The sequence below is a fragment of the Oryctolagus cuniculus genome, chromosome 12, assembly GCF_051225735.1.
Source record: "Oryctolagus cuniculus isolate XC-2025 breed Fujian yellow rabbit chromosome 12, ASM5122573v1, whole genome shotgun sequence".
Lineage (NCBI taxonomy): Eukaryota > Metazoa > Chordata > Mammalia > Lagomorpha > Leporidae > Oryctolagus > Oryctolagus cuniculus.
The window spans coordinates 72330577-72344879 of record NC_142878.1 but is presented as its reverse complement, the minus strand read 5'-3'; the positions used below and the strand labels follow the sequence as shown (position 1 = coordinate 72344879).

At 38.1% G+C, this 14303-nt stretch overlaps 1 protein-coding gene across 1 annotated transcript in view; it reads left to right on the top strand.

Annotated features, from left to right (window-relative positions):
- Window positions 1-14303, top strand: part of FAM227B (family with sequence similarity 227 member B) — a 256763-nt gene that overhangs the window by 215997 nt on the left and 26463 nt on the right. The window contains exon 12 of the mRNA XM_089310279.1: window positions 13478-13566. Coding sequence (XP_089166405.1) covers window positions 13478-13566 — 89 coding nt within the window. The remainder of the gene's footprint in view (window positions 1-13477; window positions 13567-14303) is intronic.

The window sequence follows — 14303 nt, the reverse complement described above, 5'->3', positions numbered from 1 at the left end:
TTGGAGATTTAAAAGGGTAAAGGTGGAAATAGTTGTCTAGGTGAGTGGGAGAAATAGGATAGGGAATATAGTATGATTGACAGAATTATTACCTTTTGAGGGGGCCGGCGCTGTGGCGCAGCGGGTTAACACTCTGGCCTGAAGCGCCGGCATCCCACATGGGCGCCGGTTCTAGTCTTGGCTGCTCCTCTTCTGATCCAGCTCTCTGCTATGGCCTGAGAAAGCAGTAGAAGATGTCTCAGGTCCTTGGGCCCCTGCAACCATAGGAGAGAACTGGAAGAAGCTCCTGGCTTTGGATCCGTGCAGTTGCAGCCATCTGGAGAGTGAACCAGCGGATGGAATACCTCTCTCTGTGTCTCTACCTCTCTCTGTAACTCTTTCAAATAAAATAAAATCCTTTAAAAAAAAGAACCTTTTGAGTTATATAATTATGAATTTAAAATGTTAGCATGGTTCTATATTTAGTTTATACATTAAGATATGGAAAGAGTGAAGAATTATCTCTAATTAGATTTGTAATGTCTTCAAGTAACTTACACAGTGGAAAATTTGAGAAGGAAGTAAAAGTGAATGCAAAGGAATAACTATAATGATTGACCATGGTATTCAATTTAGGTACAGAGGTAAGTGAAGACATCAGTGGGCTTAGGGACAGCAGAAGGGTACTAAGGTCTATATACTGCTAGGACTTCATTTATGACTTAGTTTGTGAAAACTTTTTGTAAATGTTCCATGTACTTGCCCTTGAAAGGAGTATAGAGTCTTGATTTGTTGAATGCAGTACTACACACACACAAACACACACACACACACATACACTCACACTCACAATACATATCAAACTAAGTAATGTTTCCTAATATATAGTATTTGCTAATTCTTTTCACAAAATTTAGGTATTGTTATCTAAAATGATTAAAATATTCCCTCGTAATTATGGCTTTGTCTGTTAATTCTTGAGAGTTTGAACATTTTGTCTTTATATACATATATATATATATACATTTTGACACATTATTTCTATAACAATACATTTTGATACATTTCTATTCACATGTATGTCTTCTTGTTGGATTATCTTATCAGCAGATGATTTCCTTCACTCTTCCAGTGATTCCATGAGGTTGGTATTGGTGGTGTCAATTTATGGCTGAGAGCACAGGTTCAATATCACATCATTAGGAAGGAGTGATTCCAGCTCTGCACCCTCTGTCCATCTGCTGTTCAAAGGGTGACTCCAAGATCATGAGCATCACCAACACCTGTGATGTTATTTGAGCCCAGAACTGCTTAAGTTAAAAAAAAAAAATACAAGATCCTCAGGTATTTCTTATGCCCTTTGAAGGTTATAGAACACTGCTGTGTACAAGTCCATTCTTTCCCATTCAGTACTTTCCACTAGAACATAGTGGCACAAATTATTTTTTAAAAAATCAAATTGTTTCTTAGATCATATAGTAACACTCAGTCTTTTTCAATTGGAAGTATTATTAAGAAAGACAGGTCTTCCCAAGGTACTAACTAATTCAAACCTTCCATAAATTTTATTAGTGTCTTGTGGTCTTACAAATGGAACTTCTGGTGGTGTTCCTTTTCTTGGTGTGATTGATTTGATTAAGTCTGGATACAGTTAGTCTCAGCAGTCAGGGTAGGAGCTTAGTGGTAGCCAGATCAAAGAATTTTGGATTGCTAGCCTTATAAGAACCCATTCTTATTCTAATCATTCATTTTAACTGTTAATTTCTCATTCACTGAGAAAGAGCTTGGTTTAATTAAAAGCAGAACCAAATTTTACAAATTTGATCTTGGAATATGGACTTATTTTAAGGCATATTGTTAGTGGTAAATATTGAGAATCCACCCATGGAAAGAGCTTGAGAGCCTATAATTTATTTGTTTTAAATAATGGAATCAACTGTTAGTTTCTTTGTTCACTACAGAAGTCTGACTTACAGTAAACATTCTGATGGAAAGGGTTTGGTGAAAGGGTGGGGATCTGACACTGCGTCACTAGAACTTCTGCTAGCATTTTTCCTATTAAAGCACAATGGCTCCAAATAAAGAGGAAATGATATGGGTGAACCACAGCACCCTCCATTTAACATTTTCACTAAAACAAAGGGCAGTGGGCTCTTGCATAAGTTTTTTCCCAACTACGTTTGACCCCTCAACTCACATTTTAGAAGAAGCATGTATATATCCTATAAAATGTCTATAACACTGACCTCACCAATGTGTAAATCCTGTGTCACTTTGATTGAAGTACTTCAAGGTTTTGAATATTTAAGCTGAAAATATTCTACTGTATACCTCTACAGTAATAAGTATTCCTCTATGATAACATGTAGCTATGCATTCTTTGGCTCCTCTTTTCTATATCATTTTCATAGTGGTAGGATTGGTCCATTCCTGTTGCTATTATACTTTAACTTTACTCACACTAACAAAACTTTGAAGCCCTTGGCAAACATTTATAAATTATTAGATGACAATATATAAAACAGCCATAATTGCTGTCTACTTCCAATAAGCTACCATGTTACCTTTCTGTTTTATAAGCAATCTATGGGGAAATGAAGTTTATGATAATTTAAAATAAGTAGGCTCATTAACAACTTTGTGACTTAAGGGGTAAAACCACATCAGTCATGTCATTTCTTAAGCAACTATAGTATTTAAGTGAACTCTTAATTACCCACCAATTATTTTAATCATACTCAAAGATGTGAGTTCAGTGCACTATTTCCTGACACACTTTAAAGTCTTCTGACACTAGGAGAGCTCTCCATCTTAATGTTGCTCTTTTCTTTGCTCTCTTTCTTCATTATTTTTAAAGTAAGGACAGTCCCTAAAGCAACCTTTGGCTGCACTGAGGGTGGTCTTCTCATGGTCCTGCCCAAATGTCTGTTATCCCGTCTCACCACTATGTATCCTCCAGTGGCCTGAATTATTTTTTCATGTCTGAAACGTATAAATCTAATCAGCTTTTAAGTGAGACTTCTCTAATGACCTCACCCTACAAACAGTCCCTATCTCATCCTAAATGTTTCATTTCTTGTACACTTTATTTGCCCCTTAACCTACTATCTTTGTGATATAATTTTCCACACGTGTGGCTTGTACTTATGATTCTTATCAACCTATTTGATTATAATTGACTTCCCAAGACTGTGTCCTTTATGTCTTTTGAAATTTACAGTGTTTTTCAGATCATCCACAGCATATGAATCAATTAATAAATGGAAAATAGCAGATTTAGACTTGAAAATTCAGATTCATGTTTCCACCCACCCCTCCCCCACTTCTTAGAGGTCAATTAACTTGATCTATCTCCTCATTGTTCATTCATGTAAAATCAAGAAACATAACTTGAGCATAAAGTTTTTTTTAGAAAGATAGCACGTTTCACAAATGAAGTTGAGACTCAATTCGAAAGTGGCTTGATAGAAAAGTGAAACTAAAACTTTCTGAGCCAGTGGTCTCTCAGTCATTAGGCCATTTCAAGGAAAAGATAACTGAGAGATAAGGTAAAATGTACAGGTCAGTTCATACTGCAAGTCACATGTTCCAACCCATTTTTTTAAAAGATTTATTTACTTATGTGAAAGGCAGAGAAGTGGTAGGGGAGGGAGGAGAGAGAGAGATGGAAAGAGAGAGAGAGAGATATCTTGTATCCACTGGCTCACTTCTCAAATTTCTCAATTTTGTATTTCTTCTCAAAGAATCAAATCTTTGTTTAGTGATTCTTGTATTGTTTTTGGTCTGTATGTCATTTATTCGTACTCTGAGTTTTGTGATTTCTTTCCTTTTACTAATTTTAAGTTTCACTTGTTCTTATTTTTCTAGTTGCTTGAAGTATAGCAATAAGTTGTTTGAGATTTTTCTGCTTTTCTGATATTCTCCTTTATTTATTTATTTATTTATTTATTTTTGACAGGCAGAGTGGACAGTGAGAGAGAGAGACAGAGAGAAAGGTCTTCCTTTGCCGTTGGTTCACCCTCCAATGGCCACCACGGCCGGTGCGCTGCGGCCGGCGCACCGCACTGATCCGAAAGTAGGAGCCAGGTGCTTTTCCTGGTCTCCCATGGGGTGCAGGGCCCAAGCACTTGGCCCATCCTCCACTGTACTCCCTGGCCACAGCAGAGAGCTGGCCTGGAAGAGGGGCGACTGGGACAGAATCCGGTGGCCCGACCGGGACTAGAACCCGGTGTGCCAGCGCCGCAAGACAGAGGATTAGCCTATTGAGCCACCGCGCCGGCCAGATATCCTCCCTCTTAATACTGCTTTTGCTGTATCCCATAGGCTTTGCTGCTGTGTTTATATTTTTATTAATTTCAAGAAGTTTTTAAGATTTTCTTCTTAATTTCTTCCTTGATTCATGGGTTGTTCAATAGTAAAGTCTTTAGTCTTCATGTGTTTATGTAGCTTTCAAAGTGTTACGAGTTATTAATTGCATTATAGTAAGAAGACACTCAATGTGATTTAAATTTTTAGAAATTTGTTGAGATTTGTTTTCTGAAACTCCAAATGGTATATCCTGAAGAATGTTCCATGTGTTGTTGAAAAGAATGTGTATTCTGCACCTGGAATGTTTTAAGATGTCCATTAGGTCCAGGTGATTTAGGATACAATTTAACTGTCCTGTTTCTTTATTGATTTTCTTTTTTAAAAAAGATTTATTTTATTTATTTGAAAAACAGAGTTACAGAGAGAGGTAGAGACAGAGGTCTTCCATCTGCTGGTTCATCCCCAGTTGGCCGCAATGGCTGGAGCTGTGCTGATCCGAAGCCAGGAGCCAGGACCTTCTTCTGGGTCTCCCATGTGGGTGCAGGGGCCCAAGCACTTGGGCCATCTTCTACTGCTTTCCCAGGCCACAGCATAGAGCTCGATTGGAAGAGGAGCAGCCAGGACTAGAACCGGAGCCCATATGGTATTCTGGTGCGTCAGGCCAGAGCTTTAAACTACCATGCCATAGCGTCGGTCCCTCTTTATTGATTTTCTATCTGAATGATCTGTTTTTAAAATTGGGATGTTAAAGTATTCTGTCAGTATCATACTAGAATCATTCTCTCTTTGTGATTTAGTAATATTTATGTATTTGGATGTTCTAATATTGAGTACATATATATTTATGTTATTAATATATTGAACCCTTTATTATTATGTAGTGATCTTCCTGGTCTGTTCTTGCTGATTTCATCTAAAATCTATTTTATCTTGTAATGGTATTCCTGCTTTCTTTTAGATTACATTCACATGGAATATCTTATTCCATCCTTTCACTTTGACTCTATGTATGGGCTTAAATGTGAAGTGAGTTCCTTGTAAGCATTGTAGAGTTGGGTCTTTTTCTTTATTCTCTCATCACTCTATACCTTTACATTGAAGAATTTAATTCATTTACTACTGATAGATAAGGTCTGACTACTGTCAATTTGATGTGTGTTTTCTAGTTTTGTTGAAGTTTTTTTTCTGCCTCCCTCTCCCTTGCTTTGTTAGTACCATGAAGCTTGCCAAAATAATTGATCTTAAGAAGCTATTTTGCAATAACAACTTAACATTGATTGTAAAGATATGGAGAGAGACAAATGATAAACAAGAAACAATAATAAAGAACTCTATAGAATACTATACAGCAGTCAAAAACTATGAAATCCGGTCATTTGCAACAAAATGGAGGAATCTGGAAAACATTATGCTGAGTGAATTAAGCCAGTCCCAAAGGGACAAATATCATATGTTCTCCCTGATAGGCGACAACTAACTGAGCACCAAAGGGGAAACCTGTTGAAGTGAAATGGACACTATGAGAAACAGTGACTTGATCAGCTCTTGTCCTGACTGTTGCTGAACAACTTAATACTTTATCCATTTTAATATTTTTTTGTTTTGTTCTAGTACCATTGGTTGAACTCTGTAATTAACACACAATTATTCTTAGGTGTTTAAATTTAACTGAAAAGTGATCCCTGTTAAATATAAGAGTGGGAATAAGAGAGGGAGGAGATGTACAATTTGGGACATGCTCAAACGGACTTGCCCCAAATGGTGGAATTAGAAAAGTGCCAGGGGATTCCAATACAATCCCATCAAGGTGGCATGTACCAATGCCATCTCACTAGTCCAAGTGATCAATTTCAGTTCACAATTGATCACACTGATAGGTCCAAGAGTCAAAGGGATCACACAAACAAGACTAGTGTCTGCTAATACTAACTGATAGAATCAAAAAGGGAGAGAACGATCCATCATGGGAAGCGGGATACACAGCAGAGTCATAGAATGGCAGATGTCCTAAACAGCACTCTGGCCTCAGAATCAGCCCTTAAGGCATTCGGATATGGCTGAAGAGCCCATGAGAGTATTTTAGGCATGGAAAGCCAAGACACTCTGGAAAAAAAAAAAAAGAAGAAGACCTAAATGAAAGATCTCTGCAAGTGAGATCCCTCCCAGTGGAAAGAAAGGGGCCATCAAAGAAGGAGATACCTTTCTCTGAAAGGAGGAGAGAACTTCCACTTTGACTATGACCCTGTCTGAGTAAGATCGAAGTCGGCGAACTCAAAAGGCTTCCATAGCCTTGGCAACTCATGACTAGAGCCTAGGGAGATTACTGATGCCATAAACAAGAGTGTCAAATTGTTAAGTCAACAACAGGAGTCACTGTGTACTTACTCCTCATCTGGGATCTCTGTCCTTAATGTGTTGTCCAATGTGAAGTAATGCTATAACTAGTACTCAAACAGTATTTTACACTTTGTGTTTCTGTGTGGGTGCAAACTGATGAAATCTTTACTTAATATATACTGAATTTATCTTCTGTATATAAAGAGAATTGAAAATGAATCTTGATGTGAATGGAATGGGAGATGGAGCGGGAGATGTGAGGGATGCGAGTGGGAGGGAAGTTATGGGAGAGGGAAGCCGTTGTAATCCATAAACTGTACTTTGGAAATTTATATTTACTAAATAAAAAATAAATAAATAAGGAACTCTATACTTGTGCTGCATTCCTCTCTACAATTGAATTTTTAATATCCATTTTACCTCTGTATATAGCCTGCCTCCTAACATTTTAATGTAGTAATTATAATTTAATCAAATATGAATTATAATTGGAAATATTATGCTTTATGCACCACGTTTACAACATTAGAGCATTCTGAATTTGTATAGTTACACAGTGAGTTTTCCATTTTCTGCTTACTCTTTAGTATCTCTTTCAGCATTAAGAATGCCTGTTAGCATTTGTTGTAGGAAAATATTGTGGTGCTGAATTCTCTCGCTTTTGTTTGGGAATGTCTCTCTCTCCTTTTTCTGAAGGACAGCTTTGCTGGAACGGTATCTTTTAGCTGATTTGTTTTTCAGTGTTGTGAAAGTCATCACATTCTATCCCAGCCTGTAGGTTTCTACTGAAAAGTCTTCAGACAATTCACAATTCCTTTAAGTGGTAATCATTCCTTTTTTCTTGCAGCTTTTAGAATCCATTCTTTAACCTTGGAGAGATGGACTGTAATAGTCTTGGGATAAACTTGTTTGAGTTGAATCTAACTGGACCTTTGAGCTTCCTGTTTCTGGAGAGTTGTGTGTCTCTCTAGGTTTGGAATGTTTTCTGTTATTATTTCTTTCAATGTGATTCTACCCTCTTTGGCTTTCTCAAGTCCCTCTTGAAACTTAGTAACTCATATATTTGCTCTTATCATGCTAAACCAAAGTTTCCATAAGATTTCTTCATTCTTCTTGATTCATTTTCTTTTTTCTTGTCCAACTGTTTATTTTTGAATGGCAGTCTTCAAGTTCACTGATTCTTTCTTCTATATGGTTTATTCTGGTAGTGATGCTTTTAATGCATTTTAAAATTTTCTTAGTGTACATTTCAGGTGAAAGGTTTCTATTTGTTTAAATTACTTTCATCTGTCTGTAAAGTCACTCTGTTAGAATACTAAATCGTTCTGTGTTTTCTTGAAGTTTGTTGAATTTCCTTAAAACAGCTATTTTGAAATCTTCCAAGAATTTGAGAATTTTGATTCCTAGATAGAAGCCAATCTGGTACCTTATCTTCCACATTCAGTGAGGTCTTGGTTTCCTTGAAGTCCTTGATGCATGATGCATTTTGGTGTATGACATCATCTGTGCATTGAAAGATTAGTTATAGTAATCTGGCTTTGTTTGGCACGGAGTCCCTGGCTTTGTTTGTAGCTGTCCTTTTCAGAAATTCGAAGCAGTCTGTTTTTTCTCCTAAGCCTCTGCTATTTCAATACCAGATGATGTCATAAGTTGAGGTTCACTTCAAGTCTGCTATTGGTGTGTTTGCACTGTTTCAGTATGAATATATACCCCAAACTCAGATTTGTCCCAAATCAACAGTTGATGTATTCAGAATGAATTGAGAAAGTATCCAGAAGAGGATAGTCCATCCCTACAAGCCTCTTCATAGTACTGGGGTATGCCCAAACACCTAGTGCTGTGGACACCAAAATCATGATGGTGGATCACACTTGGAACCTACAGCCTGCCAAACCAATGCAGCCTTGGGGTAGGACCAAAGCCCAGCCTGCTGTGATATGTCTGTAGCAAATATGAACTCATAGTTCAGGACTGCTCCTACCACCCACTGTTGATGCTGGCTATGATGTAAGACTGATCAACCGGAGTCACAGAATTCTCTTTGACAACAGAGCAGTTCCAGAGGCTCCATCAGCAGGCACTGACCTGGTGACGGGAATCATTAGGATTTATTCAATATTGGGTTTTACTAGCCTGGCACTGAGTCCCAGTATAGTTCTGTTGTTCCTTGTTGTCTGCCCAAGGTTGAAAGAAGAGTAATACAGGCAGCCTATCAGTTGCCCAAGCAGGCACTGCATGGATCACACCTGTATCTCACTGTCACTAGGTCCCTTTCAATTTTGATGGTACACACTAGGCCCGCATGAGGCTACCAGTAAAACTTGTGGAACAAGTCTGTCCCATCAAGGCGTGTATTCCTGCCTGATAGTAGGGCAAATCTAGATAGTAGGGCACTAACCCAGAAACAGGAACCATTAAGATTTGCCTAGTGTAGGACTTTACCAGCCTGACATGCAGTCCAAGACACAGTTCTGTGGTTCCTTGCTGTCTTCCCAAGATTGGGGGAGGGTTGATAAAGGCAGCCCCTTGCCCATCCAAGTTGACACAAAGCTGGATCTCACATCTGGATCTCACAGTCACTGCATTCTGTAAGGTTCAGAGATACATACTAGGGGCATTTCAGGCTGGCAGAGACACACACACACAAGGGTCTGTCCCACCAGAGAGCAGGTCTCAGCCTGATGCCCTGAATACTCTAGAATTTCCATTTGTGAGCACTGGTCTGAGGGATAGAGGCCTTTGGCCTTTCTTGAGTGCTGGATCTGGATCTTATGGTAGTGGGCCCAACTCTAAGCTCCAAGGCAAGCTCTAAGCTTCCTCTCTTGCAGCAACTGGAGTCCTGCTCTGCTGGGAAAAGTGTGGCAGAGGCAATTTGCTGGCCACTCGGCTATGGAAAGCACAAATACTCAGTTTGCAGGTATGAGAATGCTGAATTTTATCATGGTGGGCCTGGCACTGGGATTCAGGTCTATAGGCTAAACTTAATATCTTCTCCCTCTCCTAAAGTAGGAGGCAAGGTGTCTATCTTAAAAATTATATATTATTTATTTATTTATTTGAAAGCTAGAGTTACACAGAGAGAGGAAAAGACAGAGAGAGAAATAGATATAGAGTGGGAGATCTTCCATTTGCTTGTTCACTCCCCAAATGTCTGCAATGGCCAAGACTGAACCAGCCTGAAGCCGGGAGCCTGGAACTTCATCCAGTCTCCCATGTAGTTGGCAGGGGCCCAACTACTTGGGCCATCTTCTGCTTTTCCAAGTGTATTAACAAGGAGCTGGATCAGAAGTGGAGCAGCCTGGACTTGAACTGATACCTGTAAGGGATGCAGGCATTGCAGGGAGGAGCTTAACCCACTGTGCCACAACACCAGCCCTAGCATCTATCTTTACACCACACTATTTAAAGCTGGGGAATGGTTGATGCAGGCAACTCTCTCCTTCCTACTTTCTTCCATATGACTTTTTTTTATTATTGCACTAAAACCAAGCACTGTGGCCTCTCACCTGGCTTCTTTAGCTCTTGTGAAGGTTACTTGGTGCATACGTAGCTTAAAAAAATGGGTTTCTCTGCAGAGAGAGAGTTACTAGGGCTTCTTACTCAACTATCATCTTGTTATACTTCTCTTAACTCATATCCCTTTATATTTCAATATTAAATAAGTCTGTTTCTGAGACTAGTTCAGATTTAAATCAGGCGTGTTCTAAAGTACATCTATGAATAATGTTTTTCCGTTTCTAAAGTTTAAGTATTATAGTTAAATATTCATAATGTGCTTGACCTTTAATTTTTTCAAGAAACATTAATTATTTGCAATTCAGAAAGACTATTAGAATAAAAGCTGCAAATGTGGAGAGAGATAGCCATACTTACCTGTGTACCTCCTGGTAAGGAAGCAAATACCTCTAAAATAAATAGAGGTTAATTTTAAAATGAAATGTTACCATTGTAGGTGGGAAAAGACTGGGACCATCTTTCACTAGTGGGATTTCTGAAGACTTAGTACAAACAATTAACACATACTTTCTTAAAGATTTATCAAATGTTGTCACTCTCAGCTTCTCGGGTAATCTGTCTAAGCTCTCAGAGATGCTGAGAACAGAAGAGTCACAAAAGCTACAACTGGAAGAAAAATTAGTATTTTCCCTAAAATAAATCAGTGAGTTGGGGAAAGTTGAGTTTCAAAAGGGACTTGAAAATGCCGAAGGGGTAGAAAGCATATTCAAAGATATGATAACAGAAAATTCCCAAACTGAGAGAAAGATACAACCATGTAAGTATAGGAAGGGAAGAGGTCACTAATTTACATTCAACTCAAGCAAGGTCAACCCAAGACATATTATAATCAGGCTCTCCAAGTTTATAGACAAAAAAAGGATTCTCAAAGCTGCAAAAGAAAAGAAACAAAGAACACTTAAAAATGTCCCAATTTACCTAGCTGCAGACTTTTTGGCAGAAACCTTACAGGCCAGGAGGAAATGGAATGAGACTTTCACAATAAACTGCCACACAAGAGTACTGCATCCAGCAAACCTATCCCTTAGATAGTAAGGAGGGATAAAGACATTCCCAAACAAAAGCTGAGAGAACTTACCACTACCAGCCCTGCCTTACAAGGAATTAATAAAGAGAGCTCTTCAAACCAAAAGAAAGAGACAATTAAGAGTACAAAGAACATATAAGGTGGGAGAAAAAAATTCACTGTTAAGACATACAGGGTCTGGCGCTGTGGCATAGTGGGTAAAGCCACCACCTTCAGTACCAGTATCCCATATGGGTGCCTGTTCAAGACCCAGGAGCTCCACTTCCACTCCAGCTCTCTGCTGTGGCCTGGGAAAGCAGTAGAAGATGGCCCTAGTGCTTGGGCCCCTGCACTCACATGGGAGACCCAGAAGAAGCTCCCGACTCCTGCTCGGCTCAGCTCTAGCTATTGTGGCCATTTGGGGAGTGAACAAGCAGATGAAATATTTCTCTTCCTCTCTCTCTCTCTCTCTCTCTGCCTCTGTGTAACGCTGCCTTTCAAATAAATAAATAAGTAAATATTAAAAAAAAAAAAAGAGTGACCATACAGGAGCCAGTGCTGTGGTATAGCAGGTACAAGTACAGATTGCTCTAATACTGTAATCATGATGCATAAACCATTCATATATTTAGTATGAAGACTAAAATATAAAACAATTTTTAAAATGATGACTATGTTTTTTATTATTCATATCTTTGTGGGGGTGTAGTTTTGTCCAATTTTTTTCTCTGTATTTTTCTTCTTAAATTTCTTTGGTTTGTGTTTTTTATTTATGTCTTACTCTTTGTGTTTGTTGCCATTACTCCTAGATTACATTCTTTGCTTGATATTAATGTATTACTTTCTGTTTACAATAATTCTGCAATCAGGATCAGGTGATCTGAAAAATAAGTGTTTTATTGTGTGTAAAATGAATGAAGTAGAGCTTTCTTTTTATTCTTAAAATTATACCTGTTCACAGAAAATTAGACTTGATATTGCCTAAATATGTTTAACACTAATTCAAAGTAAAGATTAAAATTTTAAGTATATAGTTTGTTACCTTTCTTGCACATTCTAATTCTACCTTAATGTAACCCTGGTATTACTCAAAATTTAAAATATGTATTTCAATAACCAATCCTTTAATTTCTGGTGGAAACAAATTCCTGTCCTCTGGTATTTCAGACTAATGTCTAATTTCTGATTGTCTGATATCAAAAATTAATCAAGTGACTTTCCTCAGCTCTTAAGTGTTTGTCATTAATATTACAATCCTAGACAGAACTAGCCTACATAGTCACTGATAATCAGTACCAGAATCTACAGTAAACCTCTCAAATAACCTTTTCCTCTCTACTCTGTGTCAATGTATATGTAATGCCTAGCTTGTGCTTTTAGTCTTATTTACAGTGTTGATCTAATCATATGGTTTTCCTTTCTTTTGGAAGTTTGCCTCAGTATCCTTATGCATTTTATTTTTATTTTATTTTATTTTTTTTTATTTTTGACAGGCAGAGTGGACAGTGAGAGAGAGAGACAGAGAGAGAAAGGTCTTCCTTTTGCCGTTGGTTCACCCTCCAATGGCCGCCGCGGCCAGCGCACCGCGCTGATCCGATGGCAGGAGCCAGGATCCAGGTGCTTTTCCTGGTCTCCCATGGGGTGCAGGGCCCAAGCACCTGGGCCATCCTCCACTGCCCTCCCTGGCCATAGCAGAGAGCCGGCCTGGAAGAGGAGCAACCGGGACAGAATCTGGCGCCCCGACGAGGACTAGAACCCGGTGTGCCGGCGCCGCAAGGTGGAGGATTAGCCTATTGAGCCACGGCGCCGGCCCTCCTTATGCATTTTAATGCTGATTGGAAAGAAAGATTGGCAAATCTTTTTTTCTCTGTGAGATATCAGAATATGGGAAAAGTGGAGTCTGACATGCAGAGAACCAAGCTTCCTACTGTACTTACCTGGAGGGTTATGGAAAGAGATCTGGACTTAGACACAAAAGAACTAGATCTGCTCTCTACTAGTTAATAAACAGTGGCTTAAAAAAGTTAAAGAATTTCTTGTACTTTGGTTTTCTCATCTTGAATTGTAGGAAATGATACAGATTTGTGGGGATAACTTGAGATCATAGATATCAATGAATTCTATAAACTCTAAGACCCTACTTAGTTAAAACATGATAAAGGACATTCATTTCTGTAAGCAGGACAAGTTACAACAATGTCTAACCCTCTATCATCCATGTTTACTTCTCTCCACATTTAGGGTACATTGCTAAAAGGAAAAAGTGAGTATCAATGCCTTTTTGTGAAGGAAAACATCAGATTTTTAAAAATGTGTTATTTCCTGTTTCAGCTATAGACTTCAATACAGCAAAAATTTTAAAGAATCCAAGAGCATATACAACGTCCACAATCAAGGAAGACTCAAGACCTACAATGAAGGTTTGGAATATAGTAATTATAAAGAATGTTCTTACTTGTTTAATTTTCAGTGTAATTGAAATTTGCTGGTTTCACATAGGCAATGTTGGTTATAACATTCTCAACACACATTTTAGGAAAAAAAATAGTTATTAAAGAGGTTTATTTTAAAGGATTAATCTTAATAATAAAAATATGAAAATATCTCCATCTCCAAAGAAAAACTCATAGCATTTATCTCTACCTCACAACACTTCCTGACATTGGTTCTCCTTGATGTGACACACAGATTTCTTCTACTGTTTTCACCTGGATGTGATCTCAAAAAGATCAAAGTGGCAGGGAAAACCTCAAAGGAATATCAGTATAGTTGACTGTGCTCACATCTTAAGCCATGGTCCCCATAACTGACTCCACATATCCACTGTGACTCTTGAGTATTGAGTGCTTAGTTTCTCCATGTTCATGAAGTTGCCTTGCAACCAGAGATCTCAGCGACTTGCTGCTTTGTGTTGTTTTAACCAAGATTTGATGAGATTATTGGCTTGAAATTCTGAATCTTGTCTCTTAATTTGTTAGACATTGAGGTTTTACATCTGTATGATGTTTGTTGATAAAATTTTGTCTAAATCAACTAGTTAATTATGGCCATTGTTTAAAGTCAGAAATTACAACTATGTAAAATCCACTTTCTGAAAGTCACTGTTCATATATTTCCTTAACATTAGTATTTCAGTTTTATATAATCTCTTCCTATC